The sequence below is a fragment of the Panthera pardus genome, unplaced genomic scaffold (genome assembly GCF_024362965.1).
Source record: "Panthera pardus isolate Hobbes unplaced genomic scaffold, ASM2436296v1 HiC_scaffold_11, whole genome shotgun sequence".
NCBI lineage: Eukaryota > Metazoa > Chordata > Mammalia > Carnivora > Felidae > Panthera > Panthera pardus.
Genome location: NW_026526666.1, coordinates 63,900,773 through 63,921,123, shown reverse-complemented (window position 1 = coordinate 63,921,123; position 20,351 = coordinate 63,900,773). Strand labels below are relative to the sequence as shown.

Here is a 20,351-nt window from a genome sequence, read left to right as displayed (position 1 = left end):
ATCTTACCATGACCTTGCATGGAATACTTCACACATTTCCTTTGCTCTAGGTTTTCTGTAGATCTCCTTTGTGAGATGAGGGTAGTTCCTTTCTACTTGTGGTCTGCTAAGAGTTTCTATGGTTTGTTGTTTCTGTTGAATCGGCGTTAAATTTTACTGAATATTTTTTCTGCATCTGTTGGCATAATCTATTTTTCCTTTAATCTGTTAGTGATCATTTGGTTTCTTCTACCTCCCTGAGAAATGAGAAAATAATCTAAAATATAAAGAAAACATTGAGATCCTTTTAGTGTTTGTTTTTATGAGCAAACACACACTGGATATTACAGAGGCCAAAACCTAGAAAGGCTGCTTACTCAGGCTTCTTCCACTTATTTGCTTTCATGCCAGGCAGTAGACTTGGACCCTGTGGGTGACACACTTCATAGACCTGCTGAGGGAGGGCCAAAGAAGCCCTGCTTTATCAGGTACAAAAAAAGAGGTCCAGGGGCCAGGAACCAGAACCTGGAGGAAACATGATGTATGTGCCATACTAGAGAATGGACAAGGTAGGAATCTCTTCACCACCCTTGGATACAGCCAGCTTTACGTGAACTCTGAGGTAGTGCCCCCCACAACTGGTCTGGAAGTAGGCAGGCTCTTCCCCTAAGGGCCTCTCAGAAATTGCAGTAATTTTTATTCCAAAGAATTCCTGGTTTCAGCAGAACACTAGAGCAATAAGGTCACACAGCAGGTTTTCCAGATGGTGGATTTACCAGTGTGAAGGCATGAGCATGTCCTCCTGACCTTACTGTGCACTGAACTCCTCTTTCTACTCTGCAGGGGGATCTTCAGACCTCCACAGGGCTGCATGACCACACAGTGACAACCCAGGACCAGCAGGAGCTGTAGGGAGCACAGAGGCTGACTTAGCAGAAAGAAGAACTTTCATACTGACTCCCCTGATGGGAGAGGATTGCCCCATCACAGCAAGTGGGCACAGACCTGATGACTGTCTGGCAGGAATTTTACAGAGCAGATTCATGCCAGGACTGAAGTGTTGACTCCAAAGTCCCTACCAGCCCTGGAACATGACGTGACACCAGCTAGAGATGCCTGGATTTACCTGAGAGCAAGGTGGTCAGTGCAGTGTTTTGGTTCAGGACGTAGGTCCTCTGGGTTGACCTGCCCCCTCCCCAAGAGCTGGAGAGCCCTGAGAAGTACAGAATGGATCCTGTGCTGTGGGAATGTGCCAGGAAGCAATCAGAGACTCCCAACATGAACTGTCATTTGTGGAGGGAGTGGCTGTTACCTGACTCTGTCTTCATGCACCAGTGTAGCACAAACAGCGGCTTTATTGGTGATGCTTGGGAAGCTGTGGCAGAGCCCAGCATGCAGGCTGTGAGGGCTCAGACAGCTTCCAGCAGACAGGGGATGAGGGGATTAGCCTCAGTGGGCTCTGCTGCTTGGGGCACATTGTCCCTTCTCAGTTCTTTGAGGCAAGTGTGCAGGAAGAGGGTTCAGCACTTCACAAACTGGTGGGTGACCTCGTAGATTCCCACAGATTCCTGAGCTTTTTCGTCATAGTCAGTCCAGTCCTGTGGGGGAAAATGGCCGTTATTAGCCTCATGAGATGGGACAGTGTGCACAGTGGTCATGAACTGGGACTTGAAACATGTATGACCCAGAACAGAGCCAGACTGCGTTTTGGGCAAGTCACTTAACTTCTCTGAGTCTCAGTTCTATTTAAAAAAAAGAAAAGGGGGGGGGGGGGGACAGTAGCAGATCTCCATCTTGAAAGAATCAAATGAGGTAACACATGTAAAAGTATTCAGCATAGTACTGGGTGCATATAAGAGCTCAGTAAATTTCAGTTACTGTTGTTATTAGGTGCTATGCAAACTGAAGTTTCTGTTCTTTTGAAGCCTGACCACAAGGCCTATGTAAGACAGTAATGTGGCCAGTAATACAGTTGATTCTTGTTATTCATGGTAGTTACAATCTACATAATCACTACAAACACTGAATTAGCAAACAGTGAACCACTATTCCCAGGGAAAATATAAAGTTAGGTTCTCAGAAGCATCTGATCATTTTCTTCAATCAATATATAACCTTGTTTTGGGTAGGTTTTTGTTAAAAAAAAAAAAAAAAAAAAACCCACCTTATTTAATATATATAGTTGATTCATTAATATTGAACTCCTAGCTGACAGCACTGTTACTCCTGCCTAAACAAAGCTGATCTAACATGCATTTTCTCCATTAGGCACACCCCAGACTTCTTGCTTGTGGAACACTAGACAGCACTTTAGCACTACACTTGGGGCCATTTTAAACACCAAAATCATCAGCAAAAAAAATGTGGAGTCAGCTTTGTATTGATGGTCTTTGTTCACCAGAAGGGTAATTCCCAGCAGGTACCCTCCAGCACCCTGCAAGACCCCCCAAGTCCTGTACCTTCTCCTGAAGATTAATATCACTGAAGACCGTCCCGGATTCCACGCCCTCGGCAGCAAACCCAGCCTATAGGTGACAGGACGGCAGCTGTTAGTCTGGGGAAAGGAGGCACCAGTCTGGCATGTGAGGCCTGGCCAGGGAAATGGCTCTCTTCCCACCACCCTTGGGATAGGAGGACAGAGACGCAGTGGGGGCACCTGCTCTGGAATAACTACTGCACTTCCAGGGCCTGGCAGCTGCCCCAGGAGTATAGTAGTTCCTCCAAACTAGAGCCTTGGACCAGAGGCAGGAGGTGGGGGGTAAACCTTTCCATTACCCAATTTTCTGAGATCCTAGGCATGTCACTCCCCTATCTGGACCTGAGTCGTATTGTTTATGAAATGGGGATGACAAGACTGTCTCATCTCCCTGCCTCACAGATTTGTTGTGAGGTCAAAATGCTGCACAACTAAAGTGGGATAAGCACTGGCTCTGGAGTCTGACAGACCTGGGTTCAAATAACAGTACCAGTGTTTATGAACTCTGTCACCCTGGGCAAGTTGCAAAATCTGAAATTCTTTCCTTGTCTGAAAAATAGGGTGAATAACTTCACAAGGTCACTGTGAGGATTAAACGAAGTAACACGTAAAAGTGACCAGAACGTACCCATCATATGGTAGGCACTTAATAAATAACAATTATTATTCTGAGAAGGAAGTCCTAGTCCATGGTCTCTGCATGAAGCAGAGTTCTGTTGTCACTTTCTATATGCCCCCCCCCAAAGATACAGGTTCCCTGGGAAGATACACACACCTGAGGCTGGAAATCAACTGGTTCAAGGCCCCGACACTCAAACTCTACAATTGTCTTGAACTTCTCATTGTCTTCAGCCTAGAAAGGAAGTGTGTTGAGGGGGCAGGCCCAACTGGGCCCTTAGGATGATCCCACTGCCCCTGCTCTTCCTGCCAAGTGGGCCCAACTGCCCTTGTGAGCCCAGAATGGGACTCAGGAGCAACCCATTCCCTTCCGGAAGAAGTCTGCACTGGTCACCTGCTCCCTGTGAGACCTTCTTGTACACAGATGCTGTAGAAGAAACACTGTGGGTTCTAGAGTCAGCCTGCCTGGATATGAGCTCAGACAGAGCTCTGCCTTCTGCCTCTCTTCCCATCTAAGATGGTCAGACTGGGCTGAAGAAACCACTGCAGGTTTGTTGTGAGAATCTGAACTATGTGTAAAGTGCCCAGCTATAGTCCCTGACTATGCTCAATAAATGATAAAATTCTCAAAAAATATGAACAAGAATGTTAAGCTATAAAGTCTCCAGATCTTCCAAATGGCCCAGTACACTTAACTGCAGCCTTTTGCTAACCATCTGCCATGCTGTGAGACAGGAGGCTTGGAGGGGTGCCCGGGGGGACACAGTTAAGTGTCTGACTTTTGATTTCAGCTCAGGTCATGATCTCACGGTTTGTGAGTTCAAGCCCCTCATTGGGCTCTGCACTGACAGTGCAGAGCCTGCTTGGGATTCTCTCTCCTTCTCCCTCTCTCTGCCCCTCCCCTGTTCATGTTCTCTCTTTCAAAATAAATAAACTGTAAAAAAAAAAAGCCTTTGAAATGGAATTTTCACATGAAGGGGGCACCCTGAGAGGGGTGGGTTAGTGAGGAAACTCATGCCTACCTCACCCATGGGCTCAGAGATGCCAGGCACCACACCCACACATTCAATCACATTGTGTCATTCACTATAAAATCTATACATTAACCATGTGCCTAGCACTGATAAGACACTCTGTTGGCTCTGGTTTGTTTTTGTTTGTTAATCTGTCTCTTCCACTACATTATCAATTACTTGGAAGCAAATCCTCATGACTTCTCCCTTAAACTTCAGGAAAAAGCTGAGAATTTGGCAAAAATCAGACATGTTTCAAAAATATTAAACAAGGGAGGGGCACCTGGGTAGCTCAGCCTGTCAAGCATCTGACTTTGGCTCAGGTCATGATCTCATGGTTCATGAGTTTGAGCCCCACCTTGGGCTCTGTGCTGACAGCTTGGAGTCTTGGAGCCTGCTTCAGATTACGTGTCTTCCTCCCTCCCTCTACCCCTCCCCCACACATGGTCCCTCTCAAAAATAAACATTAAAAAAAATTTTTTTTAAATACTAAATAAGGGATAGATGAATACAAATAACTACCTTTTAAACAGAGACCCAAAGCACATACTCCCTCCCTCCCCTTTAGACTACTTTGTTAACACAGTAATGTATAACTAGTTATAACGTCAATATCAAGGATGGGATGCACCAAAGGACTGTCCCACCCATGGTTTCAGAGAAGGCTCACTAGTCCCCCAGGGTAGACAAAGTGCTCTCAATGATGGAAACTGAGTGGCCAGGTTGGGTCAGATGTACACTGAGATCCACAGCCTAGTGCTTATAAAGAAAACACTGTAATAGCCTGTTCATGAATCTCTTTCCTACCAAGCACTCAGCCAGTATATCGTGAATAGACGACTAATACCATGACAGACTGAGTGAATGAGTGAACAAGTATATGAATGAATGTCCCATGGCAAGTCACTCTGGTACAGACAGAACTCTAGAACCCAGGCCTCTTAGCTTCCAGCTTAGATTTAATCCCACCACACCTGCCACCACAGCAGGAAACTTACATTGTAAGATTTGATGGTGCTGCTCAAAATCTCTGAAACATAAGAGAAGACAAAAGTTGACGAGTCCATACCCTGGCCCTGTCCAGGTGCCCAGATGTGGCTCTGGGAAAAAGAGTCTGCTGCAATCGCTTGGGCACCTCAGGCCTGGGTCCACCCACAGTAACATGAGCTTGCCTTTGGTCTGGTACCAGGAAGATATGGGCCTGGTTGGGGGAGCTCAGGATTCACAACCTGACCTACCGATGGAGTTTTCCCTTGCACACAGCTTGCACTTCTGGACCATGGAGGCGCTGCCACGACCTCCCTTCAGTGCCACACTGTCCTGGCAAGGGTAAAAAGAACCTCTAGTCAAATATCAATTAGTTGTAAAGGTCTCAAAGAGACCCAGTCCTACCACTTATTAGCTAAAGAGACCAAGATCGAGAGAGGGAGAGCCACCTGCTACAACAAGAATCCTGGGGAGGCTTTTTGAGACTGAGAAAAAGACTCTTTTCGGTTTTGAGCTCTGCCTCACATCCCAAAGAAGCCTGGTCTTCCCAGTGTTGATCACACTAGTGCCTGCCCTCCCAAACTACAGAAAGTAGGGTGCAAAGACCTGCGAGATTAGGGCCACAGGTTCTCTCCCTAAATCCCTGCCCAGAGGCATATGTGTGTTTGTGTTTGGGTATGGTGGTAGGGGGAGTAGTTACCATCAGCCGAATATATTGCCACTTCTCTGAAATCTCACCACAGTTGCCACATTTCATCTTGGGGGAGGAAAAAGAAGATCAGTAAAATAGCTGGTTCAGCTGGGCAGACACTAAAGGAAGGGTAAGAACAGTGAGAGGTGGGCATGCTCAACCTACCCTCTTGTCCACAGTCTCACCTCATCCTTACAACCGGCCCCACCAAGGATGTAACTGAATTTCTCTCCGGGCAAAGAACAGGTCGTTTTTTGTGCTGCCATGCACCTGTCCTAGAAGCACCCAGTCTAGCTGGAAATTCAAGGCTAATATAGTACAGAAATGGCTTCAACAGCCCTCACCCCCATCCCCTCATTAGGTCTGGAGCTTTCCTTGTGTTCTCACAGGCCTTGTAGGTTCCTAGTAAAAGTACTCGTCACTCTGTCGTTACTCTATTTCTCTGTCTCCTTAACTAGACTGTGTGCTTTTTGAAGCAGAAGGGCATCAATTCCTCAAATAAGCTCTGGTACTCGGGTTTCAAAGTATTTGGTAATAAAGGTGCCAACAAAGCTTCCTGAAAGAGACAGAGCTTTTGCCAGGTTCTGAAGGATGCTGGGATTTAGACAACGAGGGAAATAAAGCAGAAGTTCTGAGATCTGGCAGAGTGAAGGACCTCAAACTGCTCAGGTAAGAGGGGGGCCTCTGTAGACCCAGTCACCAGAGTACCAGATTCACCAGTATAGGGTAGAGAAGGAAGGGGGAAGCCACGCACAAAATTAAAACGCTTTCACGATAAAGCCTAATCAACAAACAAAACAGCGAAATTCTCCTCCTTACTAAATAACCCCAAGCCCTCTTCAGGTAGCCTTTCGGTGTTTACACAACATGAAATATTTCACGGAGAGAAAATTACAAAAGGAACTCCAAAAGACTACCAATTAAGAATTAACCAATACATTTTAAAAAAAGAACAAAATTCTATCCAGGAAAATAACATTTAATGGCTACATATTTCCGATCTTGCTGGACACAAAGCTCCGGTTGGACCAGCAATTCGGGACTGGAAAACTATCCTGAGGATGGGCCTGTGGCGCCCCGCCCCCTTCCGGAGTCGCTCCGGGGCCCGGAACCTCACCGCGCCTACGGGCTCCACGATGCTCCTCCCTTCTCCCGCCTAGGGCCCCTCCCATCAAGCCGTACCTTAAGGTACCACCGGAAGTCCTCGCCCAAGGGCCGGAGGTTGGTGACATTCTCCAGCGTGGCTTTGAGCTGCAGCGCAATTTTCTGTGAGGGAGGGCCACCGCAATTGCAACAACGGCGCCTGCGCAGCCCTATCTAGCCCCAGTCCCTCCCCTCCCGGTACGAGCCTCCCCGCTCCTTCTCAGTGCGGGCCCACTTCTCTCATTCCCTCCTGGCACAAGCTCCCGCCACCTTCCCGTCCCTGTCCCGGCGGCAGTCCGCCCTCGCCTTACCCCCATACTGGCCCGGCTCGGCCCGACCAGGCCCGGCACTGGCTGCGGCCGCTACTTTCCGGCCCGTCGTAAACGGTGGGCGCCGCTAGCGCACCCGGGTGCAGACCTCCGGCGTGCGTGGGGCGGAGCGGAGGGCGGGGTCTTCACGCGCCGTGGCTTCCGGGGCATGCCGGGCTTTTTCTTCGATCAGGTGGACCTGTGTAGGTGTCGTAGTCCGCAATTAGCCTGAACTCAGACCCGCCGAATCCTTCCTCCAGCAGTCAGCAATTTGCTGATTGCCAATCTCGTGCCAGCACTATGCTAGTTTGAGGGATACCGTAGCAAACAAGATAGTCCCTACACGAAATTTCGGCCAGGGCTTTTTCCTGCTCCTCAGTTCTTTCCCGGCTCCTAACTAGTCTGGTCTCTCACCCAACAACCACTTGGTTCCTGCTTGCCTTTTGAGGCTTTTTAGATCACGTCAGTTCCCCTTGCCCACAGCCAGCTTCGCTGATTTTGGGGGATGGAGCCTTTCATCTCTAAACTGCTCTTTCCTCTTTTCCCCCGGAGACCTGCCTTCAGAAGGTTGCCCCGTGTACACATCTCTCACTGCAGTCTCCAAGAGGAGCCACTCCCTTTCAAGGGCTCTTCTTTGGGCTCCGTGTACATTTACTGAACCTTGCCTTAACTGTCCTCTTACCCAGGGCACATCTGAGACCATACAAAAGCTGTGAGTGTCCCAAGGAACAGCCCATTTGAGACCTAGAGCCTTTGGGGTTCTCATGGCCATTTAAAATTTGGAGTGACTGTGCTTGGCTACTTTACCACCAACTTGATTCATTGCCCTGGGGAACCCTTCTATAGTGGGGATATACACTGGAGTTAGGAGCCCTGATATCTCTGGTCCCAGATCTGCACCTAAGTTGCTGGCCCGTAATCTTTGAAGGAGGCACTGTGTGTGTTGGAGGAGGGTTCAGGGGGAGACACTGGCCTAGGAGTCAGAAGACTTGGGACCTGTCCCAAGCTGGCCTGTCTTAAGGGACCTGAGCTTATCCTAATCACTTCCCCTCAAATGAGATTTGTTAAGCCCAGCTCCTTGCAGCACCCACAATCTGTTCAACCAGCAAGGAAGCTTCCTTGGCTAAGGAAGCAGTGCGATTTAACATCAAGAAAACGTTCCTACAAATACACCTGCTGAACAAATTCCCACAGTATCCATATCAGTTAGGTATCAGTTGTTAATGGGTGTTGGTATTTCTGATTTTATTTATTTTTTTTAATTTTTTTTTAACGTTTATTTATTTTTGAGACAGAGAGAGACAGAGCATGAACGGGGGAGGGTCAGAGAGAGAGGGAGACACAGAATCTGAAACAGGCTCCAGGCTCTGAGCAGTCAGCACAGAGCCCGACGCGGGGCTCGAACTCAGGGACAGTGAGATCATGACCTGAGCCGAAGTAGGCCGCTTAACCGACTGAGCCACCCAGGCGCCCCGGTATTTCTGATTTTAAAATGGATTATTGGAAAACTTTTCTGAGACCAGGCATTTTATCCCTTGTAATGTATTAAACCAAAATGTTTTCCTCCATACTGAAATACCTGCAGATGTATCTATAAAAGATGATTTAAAAAACCCCAACCTCAATTATATCTCAATAAAGCTGGAGGAAAAAAATACCACTTCACACCTAAAAAATTTAGCAATACTTCATTAATATAAAATATCCAGTGTTCAAATTTCCTCAATGATGTCAATTTTGTTTTTTGAATCATGACCCAAATAGGGTCAAATAGTGTACTAATTATGTGGTTTTTTTCTAATGTGTGTTTATTTTTGAGAGCGTGAGTGGGGGAGGGGCAGAGAGAGAGGGAGACAGAATCTGCAGCAGGCTCTAGGCTCTGAGCTGTCAGCACACAGCCCGTCGCAGAGCTTGAACTCACAAGCCGTGAGATCATGACCTGAGCTGAAGTTGGATGCTTAACCAACTGAGCCACCCAGGTGCCCCAAATTATGTGCCTCTTAAATCATCTTTAATCTCCTTAAATCTGGTTCTCACCCCATCTCTATTTTATGTTTGCAATTTGTTTATTGAAAAAACCAGATCCTCTGCCCTGGAATTTCCTCTGGATATTGGTGATTGGATTTCTATTGTATTTGATAACTTTTTTCTCTATTCTCTTATTCCTATAAATTGTTAGTTGTATCTAGAGTTGATTAGATTTTTGGCCACACTTCACATACGATAGTAGTGTTTTAAAAAAATAACAGAAAAGTTCACATGCTCAGGTCTTTATGAAATAATAAAAAAACCGCATTTTGTTAATGTATTTATTAAAGACGTTTATAGTTTATAAAAAAAATATTGCCCTGATATACACAAAAATTTCCTGATAATGGTAATTAAAAACAGGTACTCCCAACCCCCCGTGTGTCCACACCAATATTCAATCTAGATTGGCTTAATCTTGAAGTGTAATCCAATAAGACTGAAGACCAAACACTTTAGGTCCTGGACAAGATAATAAAATACTCGTAGGCCTTCTGGATCCCTATAATGCAAGAGGAAAAATATGTTTAAAAAGCTGAAAAAACTGGCCAAAACACCCCATGCATTAAAAAACCCATATTATTTATGTACCAAGATATTCTTCATAAAGATATATACAAAATTAAAACTTTAAAAATAACCAAGTGTTATTGAAGGAAAAGGCTATGTGTTATATATTAAAATAGACTATTATGAGGTCATTTAAAATGTTAACGTTTTTAATAGGGAAATATTTATATTAAATGAAAAAAATCATGATTAAAATAGATTGTTGATCTCAAATATATTTTTTGTACTTTTTAAAATATAGTTTTTAATGCACAGAAAATAGACAAGAAATACTTCGAGATATAATGGTTGTTTAATTGGTAAGTTTATGCGTGATTTCCCCCTTATTTTTCTGTATTTTCTACAGTGAGCATGTATTACTTTCAGAATTAGGAAAACTTTTTAAAAAAGTAGTAGTACTAAGCAGGACCAAGAGGCTGAAGATTACTATGAAACAACTAGCTAAGAACAAGAGGACTGTCCAAGGGAAGACAGTTATGTGTGACATGTACTAAAAGTGAGGCATATATAATTCTAAATCCTCAAAACACAGGAGCCACAGAGGTTGCCAAATTCTAAGGGCTCTTTGTAGCATGCAAACTCATGTATTAACTCTATAATCTGCCCTACTGACAACATGATTTTTAAATTTGTATTCTAAACAGTTGCAAGTTTCACCATAGACTGTAAGATGTGCTAGTCTGAATGGCCAACACTGAGGAAGGTGTTCAGATCGATCCACTGACTGTACAGTTTATCTCAAGCTCCTTTTTGGTATATTTCATTTTCTGTTCTGGCCAGATTCCTACCTACTTTGGCTGCTCCTATGACATTACTCCATTCGTGTCACTGAGAAGCTGTATGTACCAATGACTGAATAAAACATCAAAAGCAACAGGAGCAAGCCCCTGAAAATAATGTGGAGTCTCTATGAGAACAAAGCTGACCCCTTCTGTATTGCATTTGTACAAGATCTTACCATGATGGTCCCAATTTGGTTAAGGCTTCTTATCAATCTGCTTTAAAACACACACATCTGGATATAAGGATCATGTACACTTACTTGGATTGATTGACATCGATAAGAGAACCAATTTTTGATGTTGTGAAAGAAATGTGTTCATCTCCAATGACAATTTCAAGCTCCTAGAAACATTTAAAAAAAACTAGGTCAAGCCAAGTTGGATTTTTCATCAACCCCGCAGAAGATGCATCATCTGTCAAGTCATACAAACTCGATGACAGATGGTCACATAAACAAGACCAGTTCACTCTGATCACTAAACTGTGCTGGATACTAGAAACAAAGAAATTAAATACTGGTTTCATCCTTGTATGCTCTTGGGTCTCAATTTCTAAATTTCCCAATTTCTAAATCTTTAAAAACTATCTACGGGGGAATGCTCACTGTGTGCTAGCTATTGTTCTTGGTGCTTGGGACAGATCAGCAAAACCAAACAAAGGTCTCTGCCCTTGTGGAATTTACAATCTAGTGAGCCCTACTTCTTTTTTCTTAAATTTTTCTATTTCTTTTGCTTTATAGTTTTCAATTATGAAAAGACTTCGAACAGAAAATATAGAAAACTATGAGACTGATGTTCTTAACACCCAGATGTGAAAATGTTAATAGTATGTCAAACTTGTGTCAGATTTTTTTTTTTTTAAAGAAATAAAACATTACACCTACAAAGTTTAGGTCCACCTCCCCATTCCATTCTCCTTCCTGCATCCCAGAAGTTGAGGCGTATTCTTTCCACTCATGTTTTTTGATTTGGTGGTATGTTTTTCCATTTTTACGTAAATGATCATACTATATGCATCTTTTTGCTTTTTTCATCAACACTGTTTTTGTATGTGACCTAGTTCATTAGTTTTAAATGCTTTAGAATATTCCAATCATAGCCCTATTGAAGCAGACTTAAATTCCCAATTTATTTTACTGTAACCAATGTGGCAAGAATATTCTTTCATGCATCTCCTTATATGTATGTGAAAATGTCTCTAGGAAAATTCCTAGAAGCAAGGTATAAGGTTTTTCAGTTTTGCCAGATACTATCAAATTATTTCCTAAAATGCCTGTACTGATGTTATTCCCACTACCATGTAAGATCTTTTTCTTTCTCATATCCTTTTTTTAATTACTTTATTTATTTTGAAGAGAGATCACATGCAGAGAGGGAGAGACAGAGACAGAAAGAATCCCAAGCAGGCCTGGCACTGTCAGTGCAGAGCCCAATGTAGGGCTTAATATACATTAAGGGCTGGATATAAAAACCCTTTACCAGATGTTTTGCAAACATCCTCCTTCAGTCTGTGGCCTTTCAACTTTATCATGATGTCTTAAAACAGAAGTTTTAACTTTAAAGAAGTCAAATTTATCAGTCTTTTCCCTTGAAGAATTTAAAATATTCCTGCTCTACTCAGAAATAAGAAGATTAAGTTTTCTTTTATGTTTTACAATCTTGCTTTGTTTCTATAAATGGTCTAACTTAAAAATATTCTGTAAACATACTGCAAATTGTACCGGTATAACTGTTAAACAATCCATCCTACTTCTATTAATTTGAAAGCTCACCTCTGTTGTACACTGTTCTGAGTTCCCATAATCTTCATGGGTTTGTTTCTGGGCTCTATTCGTTCCAATGGTTTACTGGCCAATTCTGAGGCAATACCACAGTACAAATGACTATACCTTTTCAAGAAATCTTTAAAATTATCTTGGTTACTCTTGTCCCTTTGATCTTCCATGAATTTTTTTTTAATGTTTATTTATTTTTGAGAGAGAGAAACAGAGTGTGAGAGGGGGAGAGGCAGAGAGGGAGACACAGAATTGGATATAGGCTCCAAGCTGTCAGCGCAGAGCCTGATGGGGGGCTCGAACCCATGAGCCATGAGATCATGACCTGAGCTGAAGTCAGACGCTCAACCAACTGAGCCAGGCACCCCTGATCTTCCATGAATTTAATGCTCTCTTAGGTCTTAGGAAAAATCCTGTTGTGATTTTGATTTGAATTGCAATGAATTTATAAATTATTATGATTTTTTGAATTTATAAATTTTAATGAAATTGATACAATATTGAATCTTTCCGTCCATAAAAATGATACATATTTTTGTCCTTCATAAAGCCCTTTCCCGTAAGTTTTATACATCTTGTTAAATTTACTAAGTTCTTTTTTTTTTTGTTTATTTGTGAGAGAAAGAGAGAGCGTGAGTGGGGGAGGGGCAGAGAGAGAGGGAGACAGAATCCAAAGCAGGCTCCAGGCTCCAAGCTGTCAGCACAGTGCCCAACGTGGGGTTCGAACCCATGAACCTTGAGATCATGACATGAGCCAAAGTCAGACGCTTAACCGACTGAGCCACCCAGATGCCCCCCAAGTTCTTTTTTAGAGAAAGCATGAGAGCATGCGAGCAGGAGGGCAGGGGCAGAGACAGAGGGGGCAGAGAGAACCCCAAGCAGGCTCTTTGCTGTCATCGTGAAGCCAGATGTGGGCTCTATCCCACAAACTGTGAGATCATGACCTAAGCTGACATCAAGAGTTAGGTGCTTAACTGAGCCAGCAAGTTTAAAAAAAGAAATTTTTAAAAAAATTTTTTTACTCCCAAGTTCTTTATAGCTTTTGCTGGGATGACAAATGGAATTTCGTCATAATTACCCTATCCGACAGGTTGTTGCTAGTGCCTAGAGTATGCCATGTCCTCTTCACAGGACTATTGTGATTGTTGAGTGAGTTAATAGAGCTGAAAATGTTACAAATGGTAAAGCAAAATGTGTACATATGATTCTACTGAGATCCTATGTACATAAATTAAAAATCAACTTTAGAAATTAACGTTAGAAAGTACTGAGGATTTTTTTTCACTCTTCCTCAAGAGCTGCCCATCATTTTGAGGTGATTTACAAATGAACTTATCTAGGTTTTTACATTAATTTAATAAATGTAATTATTACTGAGCTTTTACTACACACTAGCACTACTTTAGTCACTAGAGATACAGCAGTGAAAAAAAAATAGGCAAAATCCTTGTACTCAAGGAGCTTGTGTGGGTATATGTGTGTCTCTTGTAGTGGGGGAGGAAAAGGGATACATGACAGCAAACAAGACAATTTCAGACAGTAATAAATGCTAGGAGGAAAATAAACAGATCTTATTTTAAAAAAATGGGGAGGGACATTTTAGATTGGATGGATAGGCAAGACATCACTGAGGAAGTGATGTTTGAAGCCTGCAATAATAAAGACAGTCTTGGATAGAACATTCCAGATAGCATGTAGCAAATGTAAATGTCCTAAATTAAGAACAACCTAGTTGTGTCTTGAGGAACAGAAATTAGGTCAGTAAGGTCTGAACACAGTAAGAGATTGTGTGAATGGTCGAAGATAAGGCAGGAGTTTGGATTTTATTATTCATTTATTTACTTAATAAATGTTTATTCATTTTTGAGAGAGAGCGTAAGCAGTGGGTAGGGAGAGGGGGACACAGGATCTGAATTGGGTTCTGCGCTAACAGCAGTGAGCCCGTGCAGGGTTCAAACTCACCAACTGTGAGATCACCACCTGAGCCGAAGTCAGAGCTCAACCAACTGAACCACCCAGGTACCCCTGGATTTTATTTATTAAAAAAAAAAAAAAAAAAAAAAATTTTTTTTTTTAATGTTTATTATTTTGGGGAGAGAAAGAGAGACAGAGCATGAGCAAGGGAGGGGCAGAGAGAGGGAGACACAGAATCTTAAGCAGGCTCCAGGCCCTGAGCTGCCAGTACAGAGCCCCACACAGGGCTTGAACTCACAAACCGTGAGACCATGACCTGAACCGAAGTCAGACGCTCAACCGACTGAGCCACCCGGGTGCCCCCCGTGGATTTTATTTTAAATGGAATGAAGGCAGTGGAGAATTTAAAATTAGTGGAATACATACATTTACATTTTAAAAGATTAGTCTGGCTTCAGGATGGAAAAATGGGCTATACAGGACAAGAAACAAGGAAATCAGTTAGACGTCTGGATTAGGAAGGGAGCAGCTGAGGCAGAGAGAAATAGCTTTCCTATTAACACAGTCAAATATGACACTGGCTTTTATTTTAATTACCATAAGTCTTCAGAATAAATGTATAAGCCATGAATTTAAACACACATACTTAGTTTGCTGAAATAGCCATGTTCTATTTATCTTTGTATCTTCACACTGCTTTGTCCATAGTCGTTACTCAGTAAGTGAGGTGGGCAGTGAAAACTCTGAGAAGGGCTGTGGGGAGAGTTACATGGAGAAATTCAGGGCTGGGCTCTAGGTGGTCAGAAACACCACTTGCTATCTCTGTATCCTCCCTGTGGGATTACTGCCTCCTTAAGACAAAGTGCTGGTAATCTGCTTTGTGTTGGGTTCCGTAACACACACACACACACACACACACACACACACACACACACACACACACAACACAGCTTCAATGTCATATGCAGAGCACCTTATTTGTAAGATTTCTGCAATACAGGATAGTTGCTAAAACACTCACCTGCCGGCCTACTCGGTCAGGAGGAGGCCACAAAGCATCATCCTCTTTGGTAATTTCACTGTCATCAATTATTCTCTTCAGTTCCTCCATTACACTTTTATGTACATAAGCCTGAAAGCAAATTGAAAAATGGAATTTAAGTTGCAAGTGTTCTGACTCAGATAGTGATGAAAGATTAGGCTTACAATCAGTTAAACAAAATCGTGTGTAAAATACCAAGTGCCATGCCTGGCATCTAACATGTGTTCAATGATGTTAATAAGTAGCAGATTCAGAGTTTAAACCAACATTTGCAAGACTTTAAATGATTACCAGTAATTGATTCAGCACTGTGAAAAAAAATATAAACTAAAAGAAGATGTGAGAAAAACTTTAGGTGTCTATAGATATATCTACGCTTCTCTATTCTTTTTTTTTTTTTAGTTTTTTTTTTTTTTTTAACGTTTATTTATTTTTGGGACAGAGAGAGACAGAGCATGAACAGGGGAGGGGCAGAGAGAGAGGGAGACACAGAATCTGAAACAGGCTCCAGGCTCTGAGCCATCAGCCCAGAGCCCGACGCGGGGCTCGAACTCACAGACTGCGAGATCGTGACCTGGGCTGAAGTCGGACGCTTAACCGACTGAGCCACCCAGGTGCCCCTCTCTATTCTTTTTCAATACTACTCCCAGAAAGAACAAAAATAAGACAAAAGGCTAAACTGCAGTGAACGAAAGGCTCTCAGAAGGCTCATTACCTCTTTTCTGATCATGACGTCATTTTTGTAATTGCTGTTGTTGGCATATCTCAATTTCCCTGCGAGGAGTAAAAAACATTCAATGTATAATAAAAACATATGAATAAAGCATCATTAGCTCACCCAGACTATCACCTGTTGCTTAAAATGTATACCAGCTTTCCCTTCAGTGTCTAACAGATTTACTATTTACATTTTTGGGGTTCCAACAATAGCAGTCTTTTCAGTTCTTCACTTTAGGCTATTAGATAGCCTCAAAGCCAAAAGTACTGCTGACACTGAATTATAATTCTTGCAAAGGCGGCTCACGTGTGGTAAAAGAACAAAAGCAAATCCTATCTCTGCAAATTAATGTCCTCAGCTGAAAACAGGGATAATAATTGGTAATTTCCTTGCACACAGGGCCTCCTGAGGCTCAAATGAGTTGAAAGCAGCCTGAAAACTGTAAAATGCTGTTTACGTATATTGATGTGACCATGCAACATTCTGATCTACTCCCGTGATGGAAAAGTTGTGATTTTATTATTGAGCATATTTGGCATATAAGGCCCTCTGTGTATATGTGCATCCCAAAGACTAATCGGGTATATGGTGGGTATGAAGGTTTTGTTTTGTTTTTACCTATAGAATAGAAGGCACACATGTAAAAAGAGCCAAATTAATTGATGCCTCACTGCCTTGTCTCTCTTTTGGTTCAGTTCATTCTCCATACAGTAGACAAAGTGATGAAGTAACAGACCAATCTAAATAGGCTACTCTGGTACTGACAATAGTTTCTCACTGCCTTCTTGATAAAATCCAAATTCTTCAACATGGCAAACTGCTAAACTGAGCCCCTGCCTGCCTTTCAGGCTCACTCCTGCAACAGCCCTCTCTTACATAGCTGGAGTTAATCACACTACTTGGTTTCTGCTTGGAACATCCCATGCTCTTTTTGGTTTTCAGCCTCTATGATGTCAATGCTGTCCAAATGCCTTGACTCATCTGCCTAACCAACTCCTACACAGTATTCAAGACTAACACTCCTCCTTTCATCAAGTCATTGTATGCCGGAAGCTTCCTCTGACTCTCAGGCTAGGTTAGGTGCCTTCTTTCTGTTCCAGAGTCCGATCTGTTTCTACCACAGCACCCAAAACACTGTCTTGTCATTGTTTGTTTACAGCTGGGGTTTGTCTGATTCATCTTTGTGCCCCCCTTTAGTGGGAGTTTTCTCTCATTTTTGATTCCTTTTCCTTCACCACGGTGGCCCTTCTCCCAAATCCTATCAAACAGCAACGTCCTATTGGTTCTGCCTCCAATAGTATCCTAAATCCTTCTGTCCACTTTTACTAGCACCCTAGTCCCAACCAACATCCTTTTGTCTGGAACACGTAACTGTCTCCTAATAAGTACCCGTTCCCACTCCTGCCCATAAGTAGAATGCTTTTTCAGGAAAAGATCACATCTCTTCTCTCCTTAAATCTTTCCAACTGCTTCTTGCTGCACTTAGAATAAAATCCAAACTCTTTACCATGGCCTATAAAGACCTACATGGTGTGCCCCAGGCTACTTATCTGACACTGTCTCCTGCTCTTCTTTCCAGAGCTCTCTACTCTTCAGCCATACTAGCCACCTGAAACATGCCTAGCTCATTCATGCCCTGCAGCCTTAACACTTGTTACTCCCTCTGTCCAGAACTGCTCATTCTTCCTGAGCTTCACAAGGCTGGCTCCTTCCCGTCAATCAGAGTTCGGTTTAAATATTACCTTTTCAGAGAGCACGCCAGTGGCTATCCCGCTTAGAAGCAGCCCACCAGCAATTATTCCATCATTTTACGTTCTGACCACTCTGTCACTATCTGGAGTCTCTTTTAGGATATCTCTCCCAGAACCAGAATACAAGTTCCACGAGAGGAAGCTTGTCTGTCATTCACTCCTATATCCCAGAATGTGAAAGAGAGCCTGGCAAAGTAGGCACTCAATCAATGTTTGCTGAATGAAGCATTCTGGGCAAAAATGTCACCAAACAGAAGTCCCTGCATATGGAAAGAACCAGCGGAGCGGACACAGGAGTGATCCTTTCAGATCCGAGCCGCAGGCAACAGTCCCTTCCTTTTCTAGCTCCTCGCACGTTCCGGAACCCCGGCCTCCCCATTCGCCCGCCCCAGGCCCAGTCCTCGCTCCCGGGGGCCAGAGGCCTCTCTTACCGTCTGGTCGGAACTCAAACTCCAGGAACTCGTGGCCGAACTTGCCCTTGTGACCCACGTAGTAACGCAGATAAAAGTCACTCTCCATGGCTCGCAAGGAAGCAACCAAACTTTACCCGCAAACCTCACCGCCACTGTTTGCGCCCAGCACTGACGTTTACCAGGGCGCGCGGAAGTGACGTAAAGGCAACACGGTCCGCCTTAGCGCAGCGCCTCGGTCGCCCCCCAATCCCGGAAGTGGGGGCAAGTCTGGCCAGTTCCCCAGCGGAAACAAGGCTTCTTCCACCTGCCCCGCCTCCTCGACCAGAGGCGGGAACGAGGCTGAGGCTCGCTTTCCAGGGTTTTCTTAACGCCTCAGGCCAGTAGCAGCTCCAGTGCCTCTGGGTTTCCTTGGAAGGTGGGGGCGTTGTTTCGATTTCGGGCTGAGCATCCCGAGTGCTGCGCCCTTCCAGGCTGCGCCCTTCCAGCTTCGACTTGTGTGAGTCGAACAATCTATTCACCATCTCTGGATCTAGGTCTCAGTAGTAAAACGTGGTTAAACGACCTGACTCCCTAGAATTCACACAATGGTACATGTGTCAAAAGTTGGCTCCAACTGAACTTTACTGTTCACAGACCAGTTCAAGAAAACCGTTCCCAGAGACGCTTTTCCAGAATCCAGGGTGGAGATTGCCATTTCCCTGGAACTAACTTACCTCCCATTTTATCTCTTAATACTTTTTATTTCTTTTTCCCTTTCCCTTTCTACCTCACTGGCCTCTAGAGAAGGTGCTGTGAGTAGAACTTTAATTTGAATATTTGATCTCCTACTCTTGTTTTCTATACATTTTTTACCCAGCAGTGATTCTCAACCCTGGCCGCGCAATGGAGTCATTTGGGAGCATCTAAAAAATACTGATGCCTGAGCCCCACCCCAAACCAATTAATCAAGCTCTCTCACGGTAGACATTGGTGTGTTTTTTTGTTTTTTGTTTTTTGTTTTTGTTTTTTTGTTTTGTTTGTTTTTTTGTTGTTGTTGTTGTTTTTTTTGTTTTTTTTGTTTTTTTGCAAAGCACCCCAGATAAGCCATGTCTGAAGACAAATGCCCAAAAGGCCCTTGTCTCTTCAGGTCAAAGTGGTTGACCTCAGTGAAAGTTTTCCGGCTGTGGAAAAATTTTCCTCCGTGAGTAGGTAAAGGACAATCAAAATCCTAATTATTAGAAGCCTGCTTAGGCTCATCTAAGTTCCAGCCAGAGAAGGTAATGAAATCGGTTCTAGAGACAGTGCTGAGATGGCATCATTCTTGGGACCTGGCTACTATAACTGTATACTATTCTGTATTCAGGTAGGGGTGTCTGATTCTCATTCCCAGTCTTACCATTACTCCCTTTCTTCCTGAAAAAAATAATCGGCAGCCGAGTATAGAGTGCGTGGGATGGGGAAAAATCACTGGAGGCTTGTGTTAATGACTGTGATTCACTGTGACTGAAGGTGAACTGATTAACTTTTTGGACCTCAAGTTTATTTTTTAAATAAGCAAAATAATGTTTTACATCTGGCAGGACTGTTGTAAGGATAGGAAACAATATTCTGGAAACTGGTAAAATACTTTGCAAACTGTAAATTGCTATAAAACCATAAGGCATTTTTTTAAAAAACACTGGATATGGGTGGTAACAAGGGAATTGTATGAAAAAGAGACGGGCTCCGTTTTGACAGCTCAGAGCCTGGAGCCTGCTTCAAATTCTGTGTCTCCCTCTCTCTCTGCCCCTCCCTCCCCTGCTCACACTCTGTCTCTCTCTCAAAAATAAACATCTTTAAAAAAATTTTTTAAGGGGCGCCTGGGTGGCTCAGTCGGTGTCTGACTTCAGCTCAGGGAATGGTCTCACGGTCCGTGAATTCAAGCCCCGCGTTGGGCTCTGTGCTAACAGCTCAGAGCCTGGAGCCTGCTTCTGATTCTGTGTCTCCCTCTCTCTGGCCTTCCCCTGCTCACACTCTGTCTCTCTCTCTCTCTCAAATATAAATAAACATTTAAAAAAAATTTTTTTTAAATAAAATTTTTTTTAAAAAGGCGAGGAGCACCTGGATGGCTCAGTCGGTTAAGCAACTGACTTCGGTTCAGGTAATGATCTCGCAGTGAGTTCAA

At 43.5% G+C, this 20,351-nt stretch overlaps 2 protein-coding genes across 3 annotated transcripts; both read right to left on the bottom strand.

Moving 5' to 3' along the window:
- Positions 1 to 1,316: 1,316 nt before the first annotated feature.
- On the bottom strand, positions 1,317 to 7,352 carry CZIB (CXXC motif containing zinc binding protein). 2 transcript variants are annotated; one of them, XM_019449231.2, is made up of 8 exons: positions 7,219 to 7,352; positions 6,947 to 7,030; positions 5,774 to 5,830; positions 5,325 to 5,406; positions 5,085 to 5,116; positions 3,231 to 3,308; positions 2,439 to 2,504; positions 1,317 to 1,577 (listed from the first exon to the last, which is right to left on the bottom strand). In XM_019449231.2, the coding sequence occupies exons 1-8, from the start codon at positions 7,222 to 7,224 to the stop codon at positions 1,500 to 1,502; spliced, it is 483 nt and encodes a 160-aa protein (XP_019304776.1). In that variant the 5' UTR covers positions 7,225 to 7,352; the 3' UTR covers positions 1,317 to 1,499. The 2 variants fall into 2 exon arrangements, with proteins under 2 accessions (XP_019304776.1, XP_019304777.1); XM_019449232.2 differs by lacking the exon at positions 7,219 to 7,352 and having other exon boundaries at positions 5,774 to 5,883; positions 6,947 to 7,036.
- Positions 7,353 to 9,507: 2,155 nt separating this feature from the next.
- On the bottom strand, positions 9,508 to 18,404 carry MAGOH (mago homolog, exon junction complex subunit). Its single transcript, XM_019449230.2, has 5 exons — positions 18,227 to 18,404; positions 16,042 to 16,100; positions 15,306 to 15,416; positions 10,856 to 10,938; positions 9,508 to 9,745 (listed from the first exon to the last, which is right to left on the bottom strand). Exons 1-5 carry the CDS (start codon positions 18,312 to 18,314, stop codon positions 9,646 to 9,648), a joined length of 441 nt encoding a protein of 146 aa, XP_019304775.1. The 5' UTR covers positions 18,315 to 18,404; the 3' UTR covers positions 9,508 to 9,645.
- Positions 18,405 to 20,351: the final 1,947 nt, after the last annotated feature.

Bases quoted from the DNA above. Each gene is read 5' to 3' on its own strand.
- CZIB (XM_019449231.2), bottom strand. The intron at 5,407-5,773 runs GTAACTACTCCC...TACCCTTGCCAG, and splicing joins GGCAATATATTCGGCTGATG to GACAGTGTGGCACTGAAGGG. The intron at 5,117-5,324 runs GTAGGTCAGGTT...CTTATGTTTCAG, and splicing joins TGCAAGGGAAAACTCCATCG to AGATTTTGAGCAGCACCATC.
- MAGOH (XM_019449230.2), bottom strand. From the start codon at position 18,314: ATGGAGAGTGACTTTTATCTGCGTTACTACGTGGGTCACAAGGGCAAG. The intron at 15,417-16,041 runs GTAATGAGCCTT...ATTTGCTTTCAG, and splicing joins ACGTCATGATCAGAAAAGAG to GCTTATGTACATAAAAGTGT. The intron at 9,746-10,855 runs GTAAGTGTACAT...CTTGCATTATAG, and splicing joins ATCGATGTCAATCAATCCAA to GGATCCAGAAGGCCTACGAG.